Below are 26,127 nucleotides of genomic sequence, written 5' to 3'. Positions count from 1 at the left end.
CTGACCAGGGATCAAACCCGCCTCCCCTGCATTGTAAGGCGGATTCTTTACCACTGTACCGCCAGGGAAGTCCCCATCTCCACCTTTTGACTTTGGGACCCAGGCTTGGCCAAGCTAAATACCATTGCTCTGGCTATAGGAAGAGATGATGGATGGATACCTGGATAGGAATAGATTCATGACTCAAATAGTCCAATGAGTTTTATCAGGATTTTTTTCTCCTACAGATATCAGGAAAGAGATACCTCCTTTTTGGCAAGTTTCCCGAGCTGAAAGATGGCCTGTGCCTGGAAATATGATCAGCCATCACTGCTAGCCTTTGGGAACAACCTGCCTGAGAAACACACCGACTGAGAGGAAAGCAGAACTGAGACGTGAGCAGAAAAAGGTAGGGTCTTGAGCATATTCCTTGATCCTTCTGTGCCTGAAACCAATCCTGGCCTCATATGCTAGCTACACAAGCCAAGGCCCTGGTTGTCTTAAAGTTGTTTAAGTCAGATGTTTTCACTTAAATAGATCCTTTACTCACATTATTCCATTAGCCTTATTATGCCTATTCTGTAGATAAGGAAACTGAGATTCTGAAAGGTTAAGTGTTTTGTTCAAGCTAACACAGCTGGGAAATGGTGTGGCCTGGATTTGAGATTGGGATGTTCTGCTTCTATAGAGCATGCTGTTTCCATAGCCTGATGCAGCCTCAGTGAGTATGGCTCATGGAGCTGGTCAAGCCAGACCATGATGTCACCAAGGGGACAGGCATTGACTCTCTTGTTTTACTAGCTCATGGGCTTACCAATGACATTAGACACTTCAGGCTGGCACACTCAGGGTCAGACAGGCTAAACTTGGTTTTTGGATCCCATGCTGCATGCCCGGCAGCTCTGGGAATCCCTTTTTATTCAGGCTTCCCAAGTTGCAGGAACTGCTAACTGGACTGGATCAGACCTGGCTGGCCTCCAGGCAGCCAGGCTGCTGCTGAGAAGACAGAGATTCTGCAAACAGAAACACCCCAGGGAGAGGCACTCGGCTTTGAGGTGCTGAGACTCCCACCTCCACATTCTGAAGCTAAGGAAAAAAAGAGCAGAAGCTGTTCGAATGTGAGAAAACAGTATCTTTAATATTTAAGTAACAAAGCATGGAGGTCAATACTCAGTGCATGTACAATAAGACAGAGCAGAAACAAAAAAAATTTACAAAGCACACTCTAACTACATGGAGGCTTTCAAACAATTAAGTGTTGGATAGAGAATGTGCTAATTAAAAACCCAGCTGAGCCACACCTCAGGGCCTCAGACCTGACTAGGGACTTGGTGGTGGTGCGGGGGAGAGTTCACCGTGTTCATGGCCTTCCACTCAAACCCTGAGAACCCTGAACAATGTCCATGTCCTACATTGCTCAGCTTTCTCTCTCCCAACCTCCACTTTGTGTGTGTGTGTGTGTGTGTGTGTGCATGCACTTGCTGACTTCTTTTTAATTTTAATTTTTACAGTAGGTTCTTGTGGGTTATGTAATTTAAACACAGCAGTGTGTGCATGTCAATCCCAAACTTCCAATCTGTCCCTCCCTCTTACCCTTCCCCACTGGTGACCATAAGTTCATTCTCTAAGTCTGTGAGTCTGTTTCTGTTTTGTAAATAAGTTCATTTGTACCATTTTTTTTAGACTCTGCATATAAGCGATATCATATGATATTTGTCTTTCTCTCTCTGACTTATTTCACTTAGTATGATAATCTCCAGGTCCATCCTGATTTTATCTGTTCATCCTTTACCCCATCTTAGACAATGATTTTCATGAGCGCTCTTATGTGGTTTGGCCTAAAACCATTGCTGTCTCATTGAGAAGTGTCTCTGGGTTTACTGTTTGGATTCTTGGTGAACACAAGTCCTCTCTGTTTAATGGGCCATGATCTGGTTTCCGCCCCCCCCCCCCCACCAACGTAGTCTTTACAGCCTGAAGACCCCTATGAATATTCACCCATCTCCTTGGAGGCCACTTTCGTATGCACTATTGCCCTGAGGACTTTTTTCCTCCAAAGAATAACCCAATGGTCATATTCCCCCAGTGCCAGCACTGTTCCCTGACTAGGTAGTTTTGAGAGATTGGCCTTACCTCAGTTTCCTGGGGGGCGCCTATTCTGGCTCTCGTGCTGGGATGGGATTCTGGTGGCCTGGAAGAAGGAGGTTAGGCTTTTGGCAGTAGTGATGCAAACACAGGGAAGGCGTGTGGCTGCAAAGAGTTCTCGAACATCCAACGGTCCAACCACTCAAGATGAATTTAGTGAAGGGACCAGCTTTCAGGGTCACGAAGCTGACCACAGTGCCAAGTAAGTGCTACCCTCAACTCTTAGTGGCCTGCAGCCATGGGAGTGTGGACACCTGTCACTTGGAAACATGACATTCAGGCTCATCACTTTTTAAAAAAGGAACCAGTTTCAACTCACTTCCTAGGACCTGCTGTGTTCCATTATTTGGTTTTTACATGGATTACACTGATTCTATCATCTGTAACCAGAGCCCAGGAGACCTCAAGGGGAAAGAAATAGGATCAGTGAGCATTTCATGAAATTTGGACTTAAATGTGATTTTACAAAGTACAATACAACATCAGAGCAATTATTTTTTTCATTTTCTTCTATTCATGTGCAGGGGTGAGGCTAATTCACAGAGACGGTGTATCATTTCACGAATACATTATTTATTCTAAGTATATTTAGAATACCAAATATCTTTAGATTACCAAAAAAAAAAAAGAAAAAAGAAAAAAATTCTTTTCTCATTCCTCTAGGGACAGTTTCTGGCCTGTGGCAGAAAGAGGACCCGCAGTGGGGAGTCCAGCTAGAATTAGCAGATGTTAGCAGAAGTGGAGAAGGTTGGTTTCTTCAAACTGAAATCGCTTTGGTCCAAGTAATGTTCAAGGTCATAGTGTAAGAAAACTCAGATAATGAGCTGCAGATACGATAAATGTTTTTCCCTACTAACTTTCCTTCAGTCAGTGTTATTAGTAGCCAAGTTAGGGCAGGGGTGGGGGGAAGGGGCAAAAATCAAATGGCAGAAAATGATATCTTTTGATTGACTCTTCTTTTCCTTTCAGAATTGTTCTGGGGGATGAGTTGGGAAATAGATCATCAATGGGCCATTGGCTAGAAGGAGGAGGGGTAGTCTGCCTAAATTATCTAAGTGATTGATAGGAATTCAAACCACATTCTATCATCAGATTAAAAAGGTTATGTTAAAAAAAAAAAAGAAATAAGAGGATTGGAAAATGTGGGCTATAGCCTCTAATGCACATTTGCTGACTCAGCTGTTTTGTGATAGAACATTTAGAGACAGAGGCCAGTGTCCAAGACCATCTGGCCTCACCACAGGTGAAACCAAGGCTTTCTAACTTCCAACTGTGAGTCAAAAGCAATGGGAAATCAAGGTAAAATGTCCTTGTTTTTGGGTGAGCTCTAGTTGGGGGATTTCTTCTGCTCCTGCCGAGGTGTCTTGGAGGGCTACACGTAGTCGTACTTGGAAGGATGAGATTGTCCCTCATCTTCTGTGCGGGCACCCCCATCGTATATCTTCTTGTTTTTGGTGTTGGACTCAAAGACAGTGCTGGCTTTGAAGCCTCCAGGCCTGTAGGCAACATTGTGGCCCGAGGCGTGATAAGAGACGGCTTTGTAGCTGAAAGCAAAAGAAACATTCTATGATCATAGATGTATTTGGTAGGAGGACAAACTACTCATTTTCCCTAGGATGTCTGACTTTTAGCACTGAAAGTCCAGTGTCCCAGGAAACCCTTAGTCCTCGGCAAACTGAGACAGTTGCTTCCCTGGGCTTTGGGACACTGGCTTTTCAGCATCTGCGGTAGAGCAGAATTTCTTGCTTTGTATTAGAGCTGGGGGGTTAGTGACTAGTGAGTTCCCTCTGTTCATCAATTAAGATGAAGCTGAACCAGAAATGATGTCCAGGGGAACATGGTTATGCCAAAGAATCATAGAATTTGTGAGCTGGGAGGTATTTACGTGCAACCCATCTCCCCTAATCTGCTTAGTATGTGGATGAGGTAACAGAGGCTCAGAGAGGGCAAATGACTGGCTAGAGGTCACGGGGCTGGTGAGCAGGAGAACCTGACTGGGATCCAGGTCTCCCAACCCCAGGCCCAGTTACAGAGGTACAACAGGCATTCTCACCGGCAGTGCTACTAACATTTTGGAACGGACACTTCTTTGTTGTAGGGGCCTGTCCTGTGCTTTGTACAATACTTAGCAGCATCCCTGGCCTATACCCACCAGATTCCAGTATCACCCAATGCTTCCACCCCAAAGCTGTAACAGTCAAGAGTCTTCAGATGTTGCCCAATATCTCCTGGGGACCAGGGCAGGGGTGGGTGGGGGTGGGAGGTGGGTAAAATTGCTCCCAGCTGAGGACCATTGAGTTACAGAATACTGGAGTCAGGGGGGGAACCTAGAGGGCTGGGTTTTTCCTTCAATAGCATCATTTCTAAATCTGCTCAGGCTGAAATAGGCCTGTTCGGTTCTTTAGGTCTCCTCGTAAAAGATAAGTTTCATGATTCTCTTCTCAGAGTTCTTCCATGTACCTATACTGACCATTCTGCCTGCAAATGACATGTTAAAATGGACTCGGATAAAACATCTGATTGCATCGGGATGGGGAGACTCACTTGGTTTCCTCGGGCGCCAGGCCCCGGCACGTGATGCACATCAGCACGCCCCCAATTAGCGTGAGGCCTCCAGCGACCCAGCCGACAAACAGAGCCGCACCAAAGGTGTACCTGGGTGGGGAGACGGTGGCTGTGAATGTGGTTGACTCAACTCCCCAGGCTCTACCCAGTGAACCTGGCCATGCCCATCCTCTCTGTCCCCACTTTTGGATTCTACATCTATCCCAGCCCGCCCCTGAACACAAGCCCTTTGGGTTGCAGTCAACTGAATCAAGTGTCCTGGAGAATAGAATTGGGACTGAAGCTACTCCGCAAAAAAGCTGTGGGATTCTTAGGCCCCTAGCATCACTCAGGCATAGAATTCATTGTAAACTTCTAATTTCAGAGAAACATCTCAGGAAATCCCACTCCCTCCCTATTGGCAAAGGGAAGTGTCTTGAAGGTTCGGTAAGAGAAGTTTGAGAGATTAGGGGATCAGTCTCAAGTTATTATTTCAGAAGGAATTTTGGTCTCTTGGGTTCTTACTGTGGATAAATCTCTAACTCAAGTAACCCTGGTAACCGTCCATGCCGGTAGGAGCATTAAGTTTAGAAAGAACTAATGTGAAGAGACCAGTCATTCTTTCATTCATTCCTTTACTCATTTGTTCAACAAGTATTTATTGAGCTCTTACTATGTGCCTGGCACTGGCAGGCACTGGGACAAAGGGATGAACAAAATGGACACAGACCCCACCCTCATGGTGCTTCTGTTCCAGTCCACACTGGATTCCAGTCCACCAAGGCTGGTGCCCTTCTCCTTAGAGGGTTGCCTCCAATGGGACTCAATTACATCAAAACAGGATTGTCTGAGAACAAAATCTCTGAGGTTGCCTGCCCAAGGGACACGGGAATGTTCTAAGGAGACGGTGTAAGAGAGTGATGGCGGGCATTAGCGCTGGGTGCTAGGCGGGTGGGTGACTCCTCGGGCAGGGGCAGTGACACTAGGCACCCAGATACTGCGGCCAAGGCGAGCTCTTCAAAATAGGGTGACCAACCATCCTGATATGCCTGTGACAGAGAAGTTTCCCAGGATCTGGGACTATCAGTGCTAAAACTGGGAAAATCCCAGGAAAACCAGGACGAGTTGACCAGCTTGCTTCTAAGTTGCCCTTGTAGTCAAGAGACCATGAGGGGACGGTAAAGGAGGATGAGGGCAGCTTATGGGGATCACATTTTTTCCTATTCTTGAAATAAAGCAGGAACATGGGTGGCGAGTGGAGCTCCAGGGAGCCAGAGAGTAATGGATTTATCACATGCTTACGCTCATCTGTCTCCCATGATGGTGCTGCTAGAGAAATACCAAGTGTATCCCCTCCAGAGATGACGGGTCACTTAGGTATAATATTTACATTGCTCTCCCAGAACAAGACCTTTCTCCTTCAGGAATTTGCTGCTGCTTCTTGCTATGAAATACATCCCTTTGAAGTGGCTAAATGAATATAGGTATTGGAGTTGCTCTTCCATCTTTGAAAAGTTCTACTCTGCTTCCGACACCAAATTACAGCGAGGTTTCATCTCCCTCCACTAGACCGTGACCTCTGTGAGAACGAGGACCTTGTCATTATCCCCAGACCTCAGAAGAGTGCCTGTATGTTCGGTACATTTGTAGCATGAATGAATGAATGAATGAGAGAAAGAGCAGCCGTACAAGGAAGAAACATTACTTTTCTCATCTGTACCGCACCTCCCTCATTTCGATTCCAGCTTTGCCCTGTCCCTAGCTGGGTTCCCGTCATGGACTGGAGACGCGGAGGTGATGCTCATTTACAAGCTTGGGTTAGCAGTGCCTGTTTCATTGCCACCACAATGGGGCCTGTGTAAGAGTGGTAGATAAATACTGTGATCTGTCGCTGTATTTCAATGCAAATGTCAGATCAGCCTCAAGTCATATCGCCAAGGATATTTCACTGAAATGAAGCTTATGAATTTCCAGATCATTGTTGATTTATGATATGGCATGGTTGCCTCTGATAAATTTTTGCTATTTCAGGCGCTGACAGTCACATTAGGCATACGTGTTTAATCGGATTTTTACAACAATGTTCACCACGGAATACTGAGACTAGATTAGGGGGTTACCTGGTCTGGACGGTCTGCACCATCCCACCCATGCTGGTGTACATGTTAGCTGTGGACATCCAGAAGTTAGTCACCAGCATGTTGGCAAATACAGACACTCCAGCGATTGCACAGAGACCTGTGGGCAACAGCAAGAAAACTCCAGAGTCAGCTTTAAATGGATCACATTGTTTGTGAGGCAATGTATGTTTAAACGAGTTTAGGGGAGCAGGCTGCAGAATATTCTGTTCCTATAACAGGATGGTCAATCCAAGCATCGATTATTGAATTCCCACTATGAGTCTGTAGACCCTGTGCTAGGTGCCTACACTCTCTTATCTCTCCAGTTGAGGAAGGATTTGTACGTGCACAGAAAGAGATTTTCCATCGTGGGACCAGGGGTCAGTAGTACAAATATTTTGGGCCTGGTCCTTTGATGATGTCAAGGGCTTTTCCCTTAAAATCATTTTCTAAAGTCTCACCAAAATAATGCCTTTAGGGATTGAGTCACATGTCTGCCTAGAGTTGAGGATCTCTCATAATGAGGTGAGGGTGGCAGCTAAGAGGGACACCAGCACTCATGATAATTCTGTAGAGTGTAAGTGAGCCTTAATCTCAGATCTTGAATCCCAGCGTGTAAAGCTCTGATCCATGTTCAAACCATGCTCACTAGGGAGAAGCCCTGTCCTCTGCCAGAATGATTTTGCTTTGACATTCCTGGACGCGCATTTGAGAGAGGGAACCCCAAGCTCCTTGTTTACCTGAGATGATGAACATGATCCCGGAGGTAAGTGTCATTTTGGCCTTGGCAGAGTCATCCATGCTGCCAATACGGATGCACTTTAGGGCGAAGATGGACACCAGGAGGCCAATGATACTCAGGACGATGCCCACAATCATCAGGGCTCGCACTGCCTGCAACATGGCTGCGGGGCGAGGGGCAAGACACAAGCAGACAAGTAAGACCACCTCAACGTGATTGATTAGGCTCTGGTGTAATACAACAAAACAACTACAACCAACCAGCACCAAACTGCTGAGAAAAGGCAAGTCCATAAACTGTGAACCTTATCATCCTCAGGGGATATGAAATTGTGAAAAATGCAACACCCTCGCTTACACCCCCCTGATTGATGAAAGACACGCACGCAGGAGTCTATAGAATGAGAAAAGTATGAACTGTTGGAGCTGGGAGGGCCAAGGGAATTTAGCTACTTCATGTCCTCATTTTAAAGCTTGATAACCTGGGGTCCAAAAAGGGGAAACGGCTTGACTAAGGTGCCATTAAAAATTATTGATAGAGCTTATAGTAAAACTGTGTTGCTTTGCCTTCTAACCCAAACATCTTTCTTCTCTAGTCTTTCCATAGGAACTCAGTGCTTCATAGGGTTGTGTCCACTTCCAGAAAGCTCAATGCTCACTTACAGCCTATAATGAAGCAAGGTCATTATGTGGTATACCAGGGGCGCTGTATTGTTGCCTCTTCCCAAAGGGACTACTAAGGTCATGGTGAGCTGTAGGTTTGACGATTATATCAATCTCAGGCCTTTCAGCACAACCACAGTTTATCAGCAGTTCCCTTTCCAGGAATCAATGGAAGCTGTACATCCTGCTGGGACTCGCCTGCAGTGACCTCCTCTCCAGATATTTCCAAAGAGGTTTCTAGTGCATCCTTAAGGTGCAGTGACTCATCCCAACAGTTTTCTTACTGAGCCTGCATGACTAGGCATGGGGATGATGGTGAGTAACAGGTCGGATATGGTCTCTGCCCTCACGGAGCTTATGCCAAAGTGGGGAAAGAAAGTCATTAAACATGTCCACCACAAGCATAATTAATTTTACATTAGTTCTTGTGTCTTCCAGAGGGAAAGGCCACTAGTGTGGGTAGTTCTGGTAGAGCAGAACTGAAGAACCATGTGAAGCAAAGCAGAGAGCTCTGTCCTATCCTAGTTATCATAGCCAACTGCTACTTTTTTTTCGGTACGCGGGCCTCTCACTGTTGTGGTCTCTCCCGTTGCGGGGCACAGACTCCAGACACGCAGGCTCAGTGGCCATGGCTCACGGGCCCAGCCGCTCCACGGCATGTGGGATCTTCCCGGACCGGGGCTCGAACCTGTGTCCCCTGCATTGGCAGGCGGACTCTCAACCACTGCGCCACCAGGGAAGCCCCACCAACTGCTACTTTTAATTGAAAGCTATTAGGGACCTTTCAACGTTAAGAAGTTGAATCCATATAAAAACTCCCTTGCAATGTAGGTAACATTATTATCTCTATTTTATGATTGAAGAAATTGAGACTCAGAGGTTAAATAACCTGCCCAAAGACACATATCAAAGGAAAGGCAGAGCTGGGGGTCAAACCTGGAACTGTTTCAAAATGGTTATTTTCCCATCACAATACATTGCTCTGAGGTACTTTATCCTGGAAAAGCAGGTAGAGTTCTGGCTGCCAGCAAGGTATAGGGATCTGTAAGCTCCTAACAGAATGTATCCTTCAAACTTGGAGACTAGACCATAAAATGTCATCCTCTGAAATGGATGCTAAGAATGTATAAAGGAATATTCTCCAAAAGTCATCTCAGGGAATTGCCTGTCCCAGGAGATTATTTATAAATGTGACTCTCAAGACAAGGGAGCCCTGGGAGGAATTCTCTCTAGTCTCTTCGGGAAGATTTCATCTCAAATATGGCCGATATCAGGGGAGCTGCCTGCTTATTCACTCTAACGTGTGTATCATAAAGCAATTTGTCATGATGGAAGAATTGGAAATCAATGAAAGATATTGAAAACAGGAGAGGTAGGTCATGCACAGTTCATTAAAGGCCTTCTGCAGTGTCTGAGGAATGGAGGCCCCGGCAACTTTCTCATCAGGTAGCGAGACAATGGTAACCAGCTACTCTAGTTCTGTGCCATTGACTTCCATTCACTTAATTCTGATTCTCTTCTCCCTAAAGAAACTTCTGCTTTTAACTTTGCTTCCCTGCTGGGAAGAGATTTCTATAAGCATCCATCATCAGTCTTGGTCCTATTAACCACTATATTCTGGGGGTAAATGTGCTGGTGTACGGTGTGGCTCAATCTTCCAGGATCTGACCATTCGTTCCTAGAAGAATTGATGAACATTAGCGTCTTGGGCTTGCAGTTTCCTGATGCTAGAGCCACGGTGGCCCCAGTAAGGTGAAAAGAACTCATGAGGGCTTAAGAGTGGCCTCTGGATCCAATCCTTAATATAAGAGGACTCCAGTGTGTCACCTCTGTTTTCCAAAGCCTTGCCCCATGGCTTTGTTGACCCCACACATACTGGGAACGAACACCTCATCCATTCCCTCATTAACAAATGCAAGCATGTGACATCTACTTGTGTATTTATTTATATCTTTGTGTATTCATCCAGCACATGTTGGTATACTCTCATAGTCAAGCGTTAACAGATTCATGCGCTCTCTCATTCATTCATCCATCCATCATGTATTCTTAAGCTCAAATTCTCTGCAAAGCCCTTTGCCAGATGCTGTAGGAAGAATAAAATTTCATGAGAAATAATCTCTGTCTTCAAGCAGCTTACAACCTGGAAAGATTATATTTTCACTGGAAATCCTGAACCTCAAATTTCTTTTCACCTTGGGAGTACCTTGGCTAAGAAATCATAATAGAACCCCTTTCTGACAGTCACTCATGGTGTGGTTCTAGCTCTCTTTCACACACACAATTAAACTCTAAGGCTGTGGTTCAGGACAGCTGTGGAGAGGACATTTGTGGGGCAGCCCCAGACTTCAGGAAATACCCTCAGGGCTCTTCTATTTTTGCATGTTGCTACCAGAAAACTGGACCTATGAGAAGAGGAAGGGACTTTGCCTTTCCTTCCGTCTTGTCCTCATGGGCCTCTTATGAACTTCAGATCTACTCAGGAACCTGTTAAAGGTTTTAAAAACTGCTCTTGTTCTGATATTTTAAGCCGTAAGCCATTCAGAGAACAAAATCTTTTATCCCTTTTGAGAAGCACCTGGCAAGGCATCTGGTTAAAACAACTAAAACCCAACCAACCAATCAACCAACCAATCAACCAGCCAAATAAACAATATTAACTAAGTAGGATAAAAAACATCCCTTCCTCATTCTATGAAAAATTTTACTTATCCTGGACTGTTGTCAAGGATGGGGTCATTGAACCTCTTTCACTGAGTGGTTCTACTATTTGTTCCTGAAAACATACCACATATGTGCTATGGCTGTGGCTGAAGTATGTGGTCTTCCCTGACATTGTTGGATTAGAAAGGATGGTGATGCCAGCTGGTGGGAGGTGAAAGCACCGGGCTTGCCTGATGTGGAGAGCAGCTGCTGCTGTGTGTGCCACAGGATTCTTTGGTTACCGAAGCCGTAGCCAGCCTGTCTTTGCCTTTGCAAAGACAGCCTTTGCCTCAGGCTCTCAGATGCCCTCTTGCCTTTGCTGGGTCAGGTATGCATGACAAGACCTCATTCTTTACTGCTTTCTCTTGATCTCTGGATTTCTGATGAACACTGGTACCTGCTTCGAACCAGGGGTCCACCCTGACCCTGAGCTCGTTTTTATTTTTTAGAATCTCCTTCTAGGGTTAGGGTTAGATTACCACTTTCTTTTAGCCTGTGGTTGGGCAAAGACACAACACTGTCTTAAATCTTACGGGGCCACTGTCAGAGCCACAACTCTGGACCTGGATGGATGAACCAAGATCTTCCTTGCTTTGGAGACCCCTTGTGGGTGTTCTTCTGAGGGTGGGAGCTGTGATGGGGGCAGCTGTCAGGAAGCGAGGGGAAATGTTCTTCACTACTCATTGCTGGAACCCCCCCTATGTCTAGTAATGACCATGGGGATGCATGGTGGTGACCCGAACATCCTTTCCATCTGGAAGATTCTACCACCTGGAATACTAATCCGTCTCCATGGATAAGTCACCAGAGGAACTGCTTCCAAAGGAGGTAAGATTTCTCTTTTAGCCTCTCTGTCTCTTATTTGATACTCTGAGCAAGGGGCATAGGCTTATCAGCTGATAACAGGTGAGTCAACGGGTTCTATAGACTGATTCCCTGCACCAAAGGTGTGACTACAGCATTCTTTCCAATGAACAAAGACGTATTATCAGACCTGAAAGGTGGGCAGGATTCAGGGCTGACAGAAGCAAACAGAAAAATGGGAACTCAGTTTCCGCCCCCCACCCCCCACCGTTGCAATATATCTTATTCCCCCAAAGTAGCTATGAACTGACAGGCAAGGCGTGGTTCCCAATCCTGGCTGTACCTTAGCCTCTCCTGGGGAAACTTCTAAAGAAATGTTAATGTTTTGCCTTGATCCCTAGGGATTTTCATTTGATTGTTCAGTGACATAAAATTGCAAGGAATAATCTGGGAAAACAGCCCTCAAGAGGGCTTAGGAGGAGGTGCTCAGAATGGGGAGTTGAGAGGAGAGAGTTCCCAGTGGCTGACGTTGCTAAGCTGGTTAGGGGGTGTGGGTGGGGCTGATGAGACCGCAAGTCACAAAGTGCCAAAGACTGGACATGGGGCCTTTGTTGGGGTGGGAGGGGGAGGACCCATATCTTCAGGCACAACTTGGCTTCAGATTGAAGGCAGGAATGGCTGGTGGAGGAGCCCAAAGGAGGGGATCCCAGAGGAGGGAAGTCTGAGGCCAGACCTCAGAGGGAAAGCCCTTCAGAACAAGGTGGGAAGGCTTCGATTCTCCAGAGATCCCAGGGAACTGATATGGAGGTCCTGTGTATCTCATGAAAACCTGCAGACTTCATGATACCAGGTGAGTGTCATCAGGCAAGTCTTTTAACCTCACGGAAGCCAAGTCTCCTCAACTCCGGAGTGGGATAGAGATATTTCTTGCAAAGAAATGTGAGGATCAGATGCTGCTTGGCCCCAGCATGGAACTAAGCCAGACTCAGTAAGTTTTAGTTTCTTCCCCTTCCTTAAAAAGAAGTTATCTCTCCATAGAGAACAAGCTAGTGGTTACCAGTGGGGAGCGGGGGGGGGAGGGGCAATATAGGGGTGTGGGAGTGGGAGATACAAACTATCGGCTGTAATCTAGGCTACAGGGATGTATTGAACAACACGGGGAATGTAACCGACATTTGGTAATAACTGTAACTGGAAAGTAAGCTTTAAAAATTGTATAAAAATTAATTTAAAACAATAAAACAATTTGAAAAAAAGCAGTTATCTCTCTCCAACCTGACATGGCTTTGATTTGTGTTAACCGTGTACAAACCTGAATCCTCTCACATGGTGATAAAATATAGTTGAGAATTTGAAAGCCATGGGTGAGAGAGTGTGAAGGGCAGGAATGGAAGAAGACTTGGGAAGAGGAGGAAGAGAAAGGCCTGGACCAAGGTAGGGGGGAAGATCTCCTCTTATTCAAAATATTTCAGGATGCCAGTTGACACTGTAGTCACTCCTGCTGCCTTGAGGACTGGCTATTCTTAAATTCACACTGTCCTCCAAGGCCATACATGATCAACGATTTAAAGTATCTCCTCTCCCACAAACTCAGTCCCAAGAAATGTCTTTCCTGGATTTTGGTGGGATCCTGTTTCCCCGATGCAGACCGGCAGGGCTGGGGTCCCCCTCTGTGAAGGCTGCCTGGAGCTTTTCAGAGTTTCAGATTTGTGAGCAGTTGTCGGGAGTGGTACAGAGATCTGTGGGATCCTTTTTCATTTGGGGATGTGAGGGGCCTTCAGGGAGGAGATGGTATTGAGCTGGACCTCACATATGGGAAGATTTGTGCAGGTGGCAGTTGGGGTGTAAGAGGGGGGACATTTGGGCAGTAGGGGCAGTGGGTGTCCAGGACCAAGCCCAAGGTATAGTAAATGGACAGGGAAAACCTTGGGCTGTGGGCTGGTAAGAGATGGGTCAGGGAAGGGAGGTGAGCAATGCAGGAGGGTGTGGGTGTCAGGCTGTCATGTCTGCACCTAATTAAGCTGGGAGTGGGGAACCATGGAAGCTGGTTAGGTCTTGAAATATGCAGGGAGATGAGAGGTGAGAACTGGAAGTTGGTGACTGGAAGATTCTGCCCGACCTTCTGCCACAATCAAAGCAGAAAACACTCTAAAGAGATGAAGGATAGAAACCAGAGGTTAAGAGTGAGGGGTGGTAGAAAAATTGAGTCTTTTAATTTGATTGTCAGTGAGCCGGGGAGAGACAGAAATTGACAATGATCTGAATCAAGAGAAGGTTTTCCAGTAAAGGAGGATATAAGCATAAGAGAGGAGGGAAGATGAAAGAGGCAGAAAGGAGAGGGGCTGATCAGCGGTGATGGCCAGACAGGAGGGCGTGGGGCATTCAGAGCCGGGGTGGAGAGGTCAGCCTTGGGCGGGCGGGAGGGAGGGATGGAGGGGATCTTGTTCTTCAGAGAGGTGGGGAGATGAGGAGAGGTTCTGGGAGGGCTCAGGGAGGATGGGATCCCTCGATAGAACAGGAAAGACAATGAGAGTGGCAGCGATGGGGTCTGGCCATTTAGGAGAGTGGGGATATTTGGGAGCCCCATGTGTAGAAAAATACAGAATGAGCAAGAGATTGATAACATGTGATGGGACCCTGGGTTAACGAGCTGAAGTCATGGAATGTCATGCCTTAATTTTCAACATAAGGTCAATCTTATTTTTTCATTTAATAGTTAAAATTAGCTAGCAACTCAACAATCCACGGTCTCACATCTCCTCCCTTCTGACCTTTGCCCTCACACTATAGCATCATCCCTCCTCCAGGGTTTCCTTCCCTCCGGCCAGGTTCTACCACCCTTGATTCTCTAAGCAGGTCTCAGTCAGGGATGGGTCTGTCCTGCAACACAAGTGGCTTCTAAAAATGGAGTCAATACCCCAATTCTTCCACTCTGCCACCCACCTTCTATTTCTTTCTACACATGGAGATGAATTAATTGAATTGCTCTTTACAATTCAATTTCAAGGGCTTCACAGGCTCCTAACAGTTTTGTGCAAACTTATTCCCATCTACCTGTCCACAAAGTGTTAGTTTCAGAGAGGCAAAACCCAGCCCCGTTTTCCTTTCCTCACCAAACTCACATCTGGGCCACTCCTTGGAGCCACTGATTAGCCTGACCTTTTATTTCTTTTTGCTTTAAAAAACAAATGCAAGTAGAGCTTCCATAATATCTAGAATGCAAAGTTCCTATGATTCCTATTTGAAATAATTATCTGTATGAAAAACAGGGATTTAGCTGATTTTATCTTCAGGGGTGAAACGAGGTCACATTTATAATTATATTTATATTCTGAAATTATTATAATATCATTACAGTTCTATAATTATATTTTGACATGCATTGTTTTTTAGGAGTGCAGACCAGAACCTCTCAACACAAATGCAGAGAAAAGATATCTATTTATAGTTTAATGGCAATGTATACTTTCTGGCACCTACAGAGAACTCCAGCTTTTCAAAGGAAAAATTAATTGAATTGATAATGAAATGATACTAGCTCCCAATAAACTTTTTGGACTGGAAGAAAATATTCACCATCCTACCTATCCCATGTGTATGCAGGCAAGAGCAATGCACATACATGCACACGATTACTTTTCTTCTTGAGAAACATTGTCTATTCTAGTCCCATGAGCCTGTCCTCACGATAGACCCATTCTTTTCAAGACCTGCTTCCTTACTAGCAATTCCTTTGACCTGAGTACGAAGTCTCCGATATTCACCGCTACGACTATAGCCCTCTTTGACACCGGGTCAACTTCTCCTCTTATTCACACCTCCGATCCGGAGCTGCGAGCGTCATGCCCTGCGCGCATCTCACCAGTCCCTCCTGGCTGCGGTGAGAGAAGCAGGCCCTTCCCTGCCTCACCTGTGCCCTCGCCTACCTGGCAGGCCCAGGATGGTGAAGTAGGGCCGGCACTGGGTGAAGCCGGAGCTCTGCTGCACGCAGCTGCGCCAGAGCCCTTCGTACTGGAACACGGCGGTGACAGGGTTGTCGTACAGGTCCTGGGTGCTCCACATGTCCATCACCGTGGCAGTGATGCAGCCGGCCAGGCCCAGCATGGACAGCAGGAAGCCCACCACTTGACATGCGGTGGTGGACATGGCCTGGGTCACCGTCCTCCCACCCAGCTGCCGCCTTCGTCCTGCTGTGCTCCCGGGGAGCTGCTCTGATTAGATGGTTTCCCTCAGCCCTTAGTGTTTGCTCACAGTGTTTTCCTTAGATAGTTCAGTTTCACTCTTGGTTCAAGGGCATTATTTTTTCATTTGTTAGGGAAGCAGCCCCAAGAGGCACTTGTCCCGCTGCACCGCGCAGGCCCAGCTGGTTTGAGGGCGAGGCAGTCTGAGTGGACCCCCGCCCCATCCTGGCTCAGGCTCTGCCCCGAGGGCGCCACCCTCTGGGGAGGAAGCGCAGCTGAGACCCCCCCCCCTCCAAAAAAAAGCCCTTCCTTTAGGCTCTGCTCATCACAGGAAACCACTTCGTCTGACCTCACTTAAAAAAAAAAAGGCTTCAGGAATCTCCTCTTACACCAGATGTTAACATTTTCTCCTCACGACTAAAACCACGTTTCACTGACAGTTCCATTTTGATCTTACAGAAATGGGTAGGGCAGGTATTATTATTTCCCACCCATATTTTTTTGGGGGGGCTGTGAGTCAAGCGACCTACAAACAGGTTAAGAAACTTGCCCAAGTGCCTTGAGCCACAGCTACTTTTTTTTTGCGGTACGCGGGCCTCTCACTGTTGTGGCCTCTCCCGTTGCGAAGCACAGGATCCGGACGCGCAGGCTCAGCGGCCATGGCTCACGGGCCCAGCCGCTCCGCGGCATGTGGGACCTTCCCCGGCCGGAGCACGAACCCATGTCCCCTGCATCGGCAGGCGGACTCTCAACCACTGCACCACCAGGGAAGCCCCCACAGCTACTTTAAAGATGACAAAGGTGGAGCTCCCATCTCAACTTCCAATCTGGGGCTCCTTCTCTGTTTCCATATGGAGTGGCAGAGGCAGGCAGAGTTGTCCCCTCTTTTGAGAACAGGTAGCCAAATCCTAGAGATACGCTCTCGGTCCACTGATATTGGAACTGGGATGAGAAGAAGCAGGGCATTGTATTGATGGCCATCTCACCCTTTCACTCCTGTTGCAAGAACCACGTGAAGACCACGTGGCATGCAGACATGGAAGTTCCACAAAGTCCAGGAGGAGGGAACAGGGCAGGCTGGGCCAGAGACCCTGACCTGGTTACTGAGAGGCCTAGCATCTGCTCCTGACACTGTCCCTAACACGCCGTGTGCTGCGTGATTTGGAACAAATGGCTCAACCTCTGTGGGTCACAGTTTTTTCATCTGTAACATGGACAGACTAAACTAGAACACTTCAGAGCCCATTCAGGTCTCACACACTGTCACCTTCTACATTTTGCATAAGCGGTTTTCACTACAGTTGGTCAAAATATCAGGATTATATAGTCACACAAAAGAGAGACTTGGCCGGAGATCAGCCATGGCGTTTTGTCTACATAATTTGCTTTTAGAATTTTGTTAGGGAACTGATGGACCTGCTGCTTCCCGTAGGTGGTGTGGGTCTGGCCTCCGAATTCAGACACATTTTAATGAGACTTTCCCCAAATCTGGATGTCAGGGCCCTGATACACAGCCCCACACACCCATACCCCAATCTCTAGCCTGCAGACAGGTTCTCCCGGAAACAGGCCTGTGCATCTGGACATTTCAATGTTATCTTGGGTGCACCCAGCCACCACTCCCACGGCTTTATTCCCAGCAAACACAGAAAGCAAATATGCAAGGTCTCCCCTCTGATTTGAATGGAGGCAATGCTCCCCTCAACCGCACACCTTGCTTTAGGTTCTGTGATCAGTGTTTGCAGAGAAAAAAGAATGAGTCAGGAAACCCAGAAGACGAGAGCAGGCAAGAGTTACATGACTAAGGTCAAGTCGTGGCTCTGTATCCCCTGAACTGAGCTACAAGGCCAAGTCTGAAATGTGGGTAGAAGGCAGCTAGAAGAAGTGACTGTTCTCTGCTGGTGGACAGGGATCGACCGATTCAACTGGAAAATGTTGGAGTAAGTCAGGAATGATTCTGCCACTGTGTCTGTGGACAGAGCTCATTTTACTTTTTTTTTCAGCTAAGAGGCAGGCTTTTTACCCACAAAGACATCTGTAAGAGTTTGGTTTCCAGTTGTTCATTTTACGACAATCTGTCTACCCCCTCCCCACACATTGACTACAATACCACGAGAACAGTAGATTGAAAATGGAAACATTAAAAGGAAAAAGTTATTATAGTTATCTATTCTGATTCATGGCAGTTTCCCCACCCACTCTCCTATGCAAATGTATTTATGCAAAATTTCAGGACAGAAAAAACCAAGTTATTCAGGTAATAAGGAATTAAGCTTTCTTTCTTGCTTGAAATGGCGACAGTGGCTTTATGTTTTTGGAGGAAGGAAAAATTAAGTTTAAAGGATAAACTAAAGCTCCCTCTACCTAGGCAGAATACTGAACGAGTAGAGAGAAATTCTAAGCCTATACACTTTTTAAAATATGAAATAAGTACTAACATGTTTTAAAACATGTGGAAGATGGGATTTTTCACTTCCTGGTGAGTTTTCTGTGCTCCAAAATGAGTGGACCACTGCTTTAGCTGTCACTGCCAAAGAGTGAATGGGGGTCCACAGAGGAACATCTGGCTTTCTTGTTCATGGCAACAGGCTTTGTTAAAATATATTAAATGTATCTCTAATGACAGTGATAGTTTGTGGTCTGATTATAATAGTATATAATAATAATGGTAATAATTCATGGTCTGTGTTTAACAATAATGAGATTGTTACAACTTTGTTTAATCACCTTTAAAATGGAGCAAAAATTTTTGCTGACTTCTTAGGGGGAATCGTCCCTATATTCAACTTTAAATTTGGTTCTGGTGGTGGCATTTCAGGTTGTAAATTTCCAGGAGCTTGTATTGTTTTACTGACATTGGAGAAAACATTTCCCCTACCTTTTCTTTATCTCATTTTAGGAATATTAATATAACACCATCTATGGCAATTAGGCAAAATGGTGGTCAAATAGCAATATAAAATGTCATAGCTAGGAATATAGGATGAGTAAAATTAGTATTATTAGCAAGACAAATGATTGATACATCCATCGATTTTTTTCTTTTAAACTGTTAACACACTTTATATTCTTAATTCCTGACTCCACCTTTTGGTGCTCAAAATAGAAAATTTAGAAATAGGGAAAATTTTAAAAAATCTTACAGTTTTAAATCCTAGACAAAATATCTGGCATACTTTCTTTTTAATCCATTCTCTGTATATATTTTTACATGATTAAGAGATTATACGATTTAATGTTTTGTGCTTTTCACTTGATTGCACACATTGTTTAATATATTTAATTTAGTATATTAATATCCCATTATATAGAAGTGCTACTATTCACTAAAACAGCATCTATTCTTATATAGTTAGATTATACCCCTTCCCCAGTTTGTTTGGTTTTTTTTTTGTATGAAGAACAATGTTATGATGAACATTTTTCACATAACCCTTTGCTAGCATTTCTGATTACTCTTTTAGGACAGATTCCTAAGAGAGGAATTAAGATGTCAAAGGGTGTGAGGTTTTAAAAAATCTTTCTTATGTAGAAGCAGATTTTTTTTCTATGAATTTTATTCCTAGCAGCAGTATTTGAAAGATGTTGCTTCATTGTACCCTTACCTACACTGTGAATTTGGTAAGTTATACACGATCACTTGTTTTGATTTGCATTACTTTGATTACTAATGAGTTTGAAACTATAGTTTTTAAACAAATATTTATGGAGCATTTGTTTTTCCCTTTTCTTGAGTTGTCAGTTTGTACTCCTTCCTCATTTACTTGTTGGAATTTTAGCATTTTTTTCTACCAATTTATATGAATTATTTATTGATTAAGGATCTTAATAGATTGCTATGATTACTAAAAAGATCTTTTCTCATCGATTATTTCCTTTTTAGTGTTTTCCATGGTTCTAGAAAAAGTACAGCGTATTCCATTTATATTTTATTTATATGTTCCATTTATAGGTTCACAGTACATGGTGCATAATAATACGTGCTTAATAAAAATCTGTTGAATGATGTAGTAAAATGACTGTTCTTTTCTATGCTTAGGAATTTAATTTCCATTTAGAAATGATATTAGAATTATAGAAAGTTTAAAAGTATTTTATGTGTCTTTACATTTAATTAATCTGGAATCTATTTTGGTTTATAGTCTATGATTCTTTTTTTCCCTCAAAAAAGTTAATCAATAATTTTTACAGCACTTACTGAATAACCTTTCCTCTCCCCATGCTTTGTAAAACCTCCTCTATCTATATTAAATTCACGTATATGTCTTTCTAATTTTAGACTTTGTTCCATTGACCTTCTGTCCATCTTTGGGCCGAAGCACCCTTTTAATTATCACAGCTTTAGAATTTGGTTGAATATCTGGCCGAATTAGCTCTTTACTTTTGTATTATTCTTAAAAAAAACATTTAAAAGTTAATTTCATCTACTTTCTTCTTATAGATAACCACTTTGTCAAGTTCCCAAAGGAAAACTCTTACTAGCATTTTGATTAGAATTCTTGTAATATTATCCACACAAGCTTACGCCCTGCAGAAATTCTTCCTGGGTTTGAATTCTCACCTGCCACTCACTACTACAGTGTCACTGGGCAAATTCTACAGCCTTTTTGTGCTTCAGTTTCCTTATCTATAAAATGGAGGTAATACCACTACTTACCTCATAGTGTTGTTGTGAAAATTAAAGTTAAGTGTAAGATAATTTATGTAAATTTATACAACCATGTAAATTATATTTAAAATATAAATGAACGTATGCTAATTTCTTGAGCCAATGCTTAGCACAGAGTAAAGTCTTAATACATTTTATTATTATGTAATTAGTTAATTATATTATTTATTATTATACATTAATTAGGAACAAATTCACATCTTTATAATATTCCTATCTAGGAACCTGTAGTATATAATTCCATTTAATTGACATTTAAAATTTTCTTAGTAAACCTCTTTTTTCATCTTTATCCTTGCCTAATATTTACACTTGATCTTAGCCAAAAGGCCGAGAAGCAATCCTTGCCTAATATTTAAAGATATTATTCCTAAGTGTTTAACACATATTGTATTGTGTTGCCTCACAAAGAGGTCTAAGTTATTTTAATTCTCTTAATACACTACACTCTCTCATGCCACTGTGTCTTTTCCAACGATGTTCCTCTCTTTCTGGAAAATTCTTTACCTCTTTATCTTCCTGTGTAAGTCATACTTCTTGTTAGTAACTCAGCTCAGCTGTCAGTTCCTTTAGGATGTCCCTTCCATCATGTCTGCTGACTATGCTTTATTGCAGTGATTCTTAACTGAGGCTGCTTTTGCCCCAGGGGATACATGGCAATGTCTGGAGACATCTTTGTTGTCACAACTGGGGAGGGAGAGGTGCTGCTACTCCCATCTAGTGGATGGAGGCCAAGGATACTGCTAAATATCCTATAATGCACAGAACAGTACCCTACAAAAAAGAATTACATGGCCAAAACTGTCAGTAGTGCCTAGGTTGAGAAACCTTGCATTGCAATGGTTTGTTGATCCTCTGTCTCTCTTTCTAGATTTGTGAGCCTTTTGATATCTATGTTCTTCATATGCAGACAGCTTGGGACATAGTAGGTGCTCAAACAAATGTTTGTTGAACAAATAAACGTTCTTTCTAGTGCCACGATTTCTGTGTTACTGGGTTTTAAAATTAAAAAAGATTTTTTAATTTAAAATTTTAATTAATTAACATATTTATTTTGTGTTATTGTTTATTTCCTATTATTTCTGCCTGCGTAGGGGGACCAAAGGCTTTGCCTTTCTTTCCTTAAACCTGCCAAGAGGAGACCTTGTCCAAACCCGATCAGCCCAGGACAGGGTGCCTGCCAGTGATGGTTCTAGTGAAAAGACTTTGTCTAGGAAGGTTGGCTGCCAGTCCTATGGCTCAGATTTCTCTGGAGAGTTTGGCTGTGCCTGATTTCTTCCCTCTGAGCCTGAGTATCTGTGTTTGCGTTCTTGGGAGTAGGTAGCTTCTCCATGGAAATTAAAATATTCTGTGCTTACATTTCAATGGCAATGGAAAGGAAGTTAAAACAAGTATGTCCCAGATCCTCAGGCTAGCCACTTACGGTTTGGGTTCATTTTGGTGTTTATGATCATGTTTATATCAGTGAAGTGATAGCCTCAGCTGCTACTTGAACAAAGGGTTCATTCCAGCTCAAATAGAAATGGAGTCAGGGGAACTTCTCCCTACCTTGTGGCACTGGCACCACGAGCTCAGACACCTGTGCCCTGGTGGTCAATACTGCGGTAGCATCACCAGCAGCATTGTTCTGTCCTGTCTTTGCATAAACCCGATTGCAACAGTTAGTGTTGGTAAATACACAGCAGAGAACTATTCCTCCCCAATTCCAGAAATAATTGGGTTGATAGCCTTAGAGCCACATTCAGTAGTTCCACATCCCAGCCTCACCTCAAATGAACAAGACCATTGCAAAAAGCAGCAAGTCACAGATGCCTCGTCACCACAGACTCAAGAGGGTGATTCTCTGATGGGGTGGTGGCTAAGCGTAACATGTGAGCACCTCGAATTTATTAATACCGTTTTGTAAAACAAACCCACGTGAATAGAGAATCTGCATTAATAATACTAAAGTCAAAACATTGAGAGAGGTGAAATACAAAATCGGACTTGAGGCTGTCTCTGTCCTGTTCAACTCCAAACGAAAACCAACAATATCCCTAACACCAGATGAATTTTGACGTTTGTGTTTATTAGTGTTTTAGTGGTATTTACATTACATTTGCAAGTGTGGCTTTGGTCCTTGTATAAGATTTATATGCATTAGGAATTTAAATCTATTGCTATACGTGTTTATATTAATGTGACACTAAAATGAATATAATTGAAATCAACATTGAGGGGCTGCAAGAATTTCTTTCTTTTAAAAGCGATTCCTACAAAATTCTCTTTGAAAAATCCTTCTCTGAACTATCTAGTCGCAGGATCTTCACATATGAACACACACAAAATTTCTAAGAGAAGGCCCTAGAGCAGTTTCAGTCTGGCTCAGTTTTAGCTCTGTGGACGTTGGGCAAGTCACTTTGCCCTTCTAAGTCTCCCTCTCTTGAGCTGCAAAATAAGTACTGGGGTTGTTGACAGCTGTTGCTAGTCCAGGACACTCCCCAAGACTGCAGCCCCAATCTTAGGCAAGAGGGGAGGATAGGAAAGGTGCCTTTGCACTGGGGATTTCTGCTTTGTGTCTGAGAGCCTTGGGGATCCCAGTTAGGGCTGCGAGCTGGGGCTTAGGTGCAGGCAGGTCTGAGCCCTGGCTCCATTTGCATGTGACTTTGGGCAAGTTACCCCAGCTCAGCTTCCTTATTTCTAAAAAGGTGGTAGTGATAGCACCAAGTTCACAGGGTGGCTTGTAGAGATTACACAAAATATTGCAAGGCAGTTGTTGGCTCAAGTGCTAGTGCCAGGTCTGCCATAGTTATTTGCCCTTTGTGAAGCCGTATGACTCCTCAGATGTCACGTGGGTGCTCTGTGCACGAGAGGTCAGCCTCACGCTGACTCTCTCCTTCGTGGCCTCTAGCTCTGCATGGACACAGGTCCATGGACCAGACTTCTGAGAGATTTGGGGCATTTTGCATTTGAGGTGAGTGAGAATCCCTAGGGCAGATGGTTAGCCCCGAAGCTCAGGAGGGGTCAGCAGGACATAGGGATATGGGGGTGGCTCGCCTTCCTCCAGTCCCTGGTGGAGGGAGACCTCACTGAATTGGCAGCTGGTCACCCATGGATCTGGTTCACATTCTCCTGTTTACACCCAGGTCCTTCATCTCTTAGCTTGGCATTCGATGCTCTTCATCATTACCTCCGTAAAAACCCTCTTCTCCAGCCAAGGTCATTCCTTCATTTTTTCCCAAGTAAGACTTGGGTGGAAGCACTCCCATGCCTTTGCCCATGCTGTTTTTCCTCCTGGGATGCTGCCCCTATAACTCTTAACTACCTTTCAAGGGTCACTTGTGGGATTTCCTTCTCGGTGGGTCTCTTCCTGAGCAGGTCATCCTCATCTCATCTCCTGCAGCACCCGCCTTCTGCCCTCCTTCCTTGTCACCTTGTCATACCCAGCCCGCAGTGCACTTTCACATTTTGGGGGTGGGGCACCAGGCCCACAGAATCCTGAGGTTGTAGTGAGTTCTCCATCCATAAGTGTGGAATGTATAAAAGACTGAGTCACTGCGTCACTGAGTCTTTACCTCTTACCTTCTGTGTGGGTCTAAGTCTTGACCCTGCAGCCAAATGGGGAATTCCTGCAGGGGAAGCCCTAGTTTCTATTTCTGACCCTCTTTACTGTGTCCACCTTAGGAAATGCCTCTCTCCAGACTTTGATGTATATGTATGGAAGGAAAAAAGAACTAAGAAATAAAAATGACAAGTGTATTCATTGTCTTACTCTGTTACCTGAGTGAAAGACACTTTTAACATTCTCTACTCTCGCGACTTGAATTTCTTCAAGTTAACATGACCCATCTACAAATCCTTGAAAACAAATCCTTGTGTGGCTAATATGCCAGTCTGGACATCACAGCCCACACCCCTTTGCCCCGCACAGTGGAGTGCACTTTCTCCAAGGGTCCTCTGTGCAGAGAGTGCCCTGAAGCTGGTTCCATGTGGCCAATACATTCTGGAGGTCAGGAGATGCAGAGAAGGGGCGCATCTGGTGCCTCCGTCCCTGAGAAATGCAGCACCCAGTTCTTTTTCTCTGTCCCTTTCCTCTGCTCCCTTTCTGTTGCTGCGATGTGCTGAGGTGTCCCCTGGAAGCTGGGACCAGGCACAAGGGGTGCTGGAGATGGAACTCCGTTCAGGAGATTCACGGTCCCCAACTCAGGGAGGGGAGATCTCTAGGGCTAAAGGAAGGAAGTGGCTAGGATCTGGGCCTCTTGAGTCCTCTTCCTGTTGGTGATTGAGACAATGCTATTGCTTGCATAGGAGTTGTTTAAAAAATGTACCCAATGGGGAGAACTGGGTACCATCCGGTTAGGGATACAGGAGCCCTACCAGCTCTGGGAAGCTCCTCTCCCTAAGTTTCCTGCACTCCTGTTCCTACCTTGGTGGTGGAGGCTTTTGCTTCTCCCTCCCCCGTGGTCCTTCTGTGGTACGCCAGACAGAGGCCACTGTCTCCTGTCCACCTCTGTCTTCCCCCACATCCTGCCAGGTACCAGCTCTTACCTGGCAGCCCCAGCAGGGTGAAGTAGCCCCGGCACTCGGTGAATCCAGAGCTCTCTCGGACGCAGGAGCGCCACAGCCCCTGGTAGTTGAATACAGCTGTCACTGGGTTGTTGTACAGATCCTGGGTGCTCCATTGGTCCATGCAGGTGGCGGCAATGATGCCCGCAATCCCAAGCAGTGAAATCACAAACCCCAAGCCCTGGCAGGCGGTCACGGACATGGTGGGGTGCAGAGTTGACACAGAGCACCACTCAGCAGGGGGCCAGTCCAGTTCTGAGAGCACTGAGTGTAGGGATGGAGTTTTCTCAGAGAGGCTGGCACACACGTCACGAATGGACCATGTAAGGAGGGGATTCAACAGTGCCACCTGGGCTCGCCCTGCTCCTTTATCTACCTGAGTGAGATAATTTCCATAACATGGTACCAAGAGCCATTTGTTTTCCACCATATGTACACTCTACTCACTGTTTACTTTTTGAGGGAGTTTTCTGATTAACCAGGCTCCCCTCTGTGGAGGATAAAGCAGGAACAGAGGGCACTGCCTGCAAGACCCACAGGCTGGCCAGGCAGGGCTCCTAGTGGCTAAGCCACAAAACACTTGGAGATGTCAAAGGAATGTATCTATCTATCTATACATATATGTGTACATACATATATGTACACATATATGTATAGATAGCTAGATACATATAACTGAATCACTTTGTGGTACAGCAGTAATTAACACAACATTGTAAATCAACTATACTTCAATTAAAAAAAAATACTTGGAGATGAAAGGGCTTCATCCGTGTGGCTCTCCCAAGGTACTGCTGCCACTTTAGTTAAAAACCTAGGTAAGGCAGGTTATGAGGCAGGATGAAATACAGCCAATTCTCCTTAAGCACGTTGCTAATGTTCTATAAAGTTTCCAGGAACACTGAATTAGCGAATACCGAATCATTGCGCCTGAGAGGATACAGGGTTCGGTTCCTGTGAGCCTCGGGTCACATTTCCATCAACCGATCAATACATAACCTTGTTATATATGGGTTTCTGCCTAAAGACACCC

The 26,127-nt window shown here is 44.8% G+C and overlaps 1 protein-coding gene across 2 annotated transcripts; it reads right to left on the bottom strand.

The window, feature by feature from the left end:
* Nucleotides 1-2,679: 2,679 nt before the first annotated feature.
* Nucleotides 2,680-25,296, bottom strand: CLDN18 (claudin 18). Of its 2 annotated transcripts, none has more exons than XM_065876481.1 (5): nt 15,626-15,996; nt 7,529-7,693; nt 6,789-6,906; nt 4,669-4,779; nt 2,680-3,668 (listed from the first exon to the last, which is right to left on the bottom strand). In XM_065876481.1, the coding sequence occupies exons 1-5, from the start codon at nt 15,843-15,845 to the stop codon at nt 3,497-3,499; spliced, it is 786 nt and encodes a 261-aa protein (XP_065732553.1). In that variant the 5' UTR covers nt 15,846-15,996; the 3' UTR covers nt 2,680-3,496. The 2 variants fall into 2 exon arrangements, with proteins under 2 accessions (XP_065732553.1, XP_065732554.1); XM_065876482.1 differs by lacking the exon at nt 15,626-15,996 and adding an exon at nt 25,077-25,296 and having other exon boundaries at nt 3,497-3,668.
* Nucleotides 25,297-26,127: the final 831 nt, after the last annotated feature.

This window comes from Phocoena phocoena, chromosome 4, assembly GCF_963924675.1.
Source record: "Phocoena phocoena chromosome 4, mPhoPho1.1, whole genome shotgun sequence".
NCBI classification, from domain to species: domain Eukaryota; kingdom Metazoa; phylum Chordata; class Mammalia; order Artiodactyla; family Phocoenidae; genus Phocoena; species Phocoena phocoena.
The sequence above is the reverse complement of the archived record's forward strand: the minus strand, read 5'-3'. Positions and strand labels throughout refer to the sequence as shown.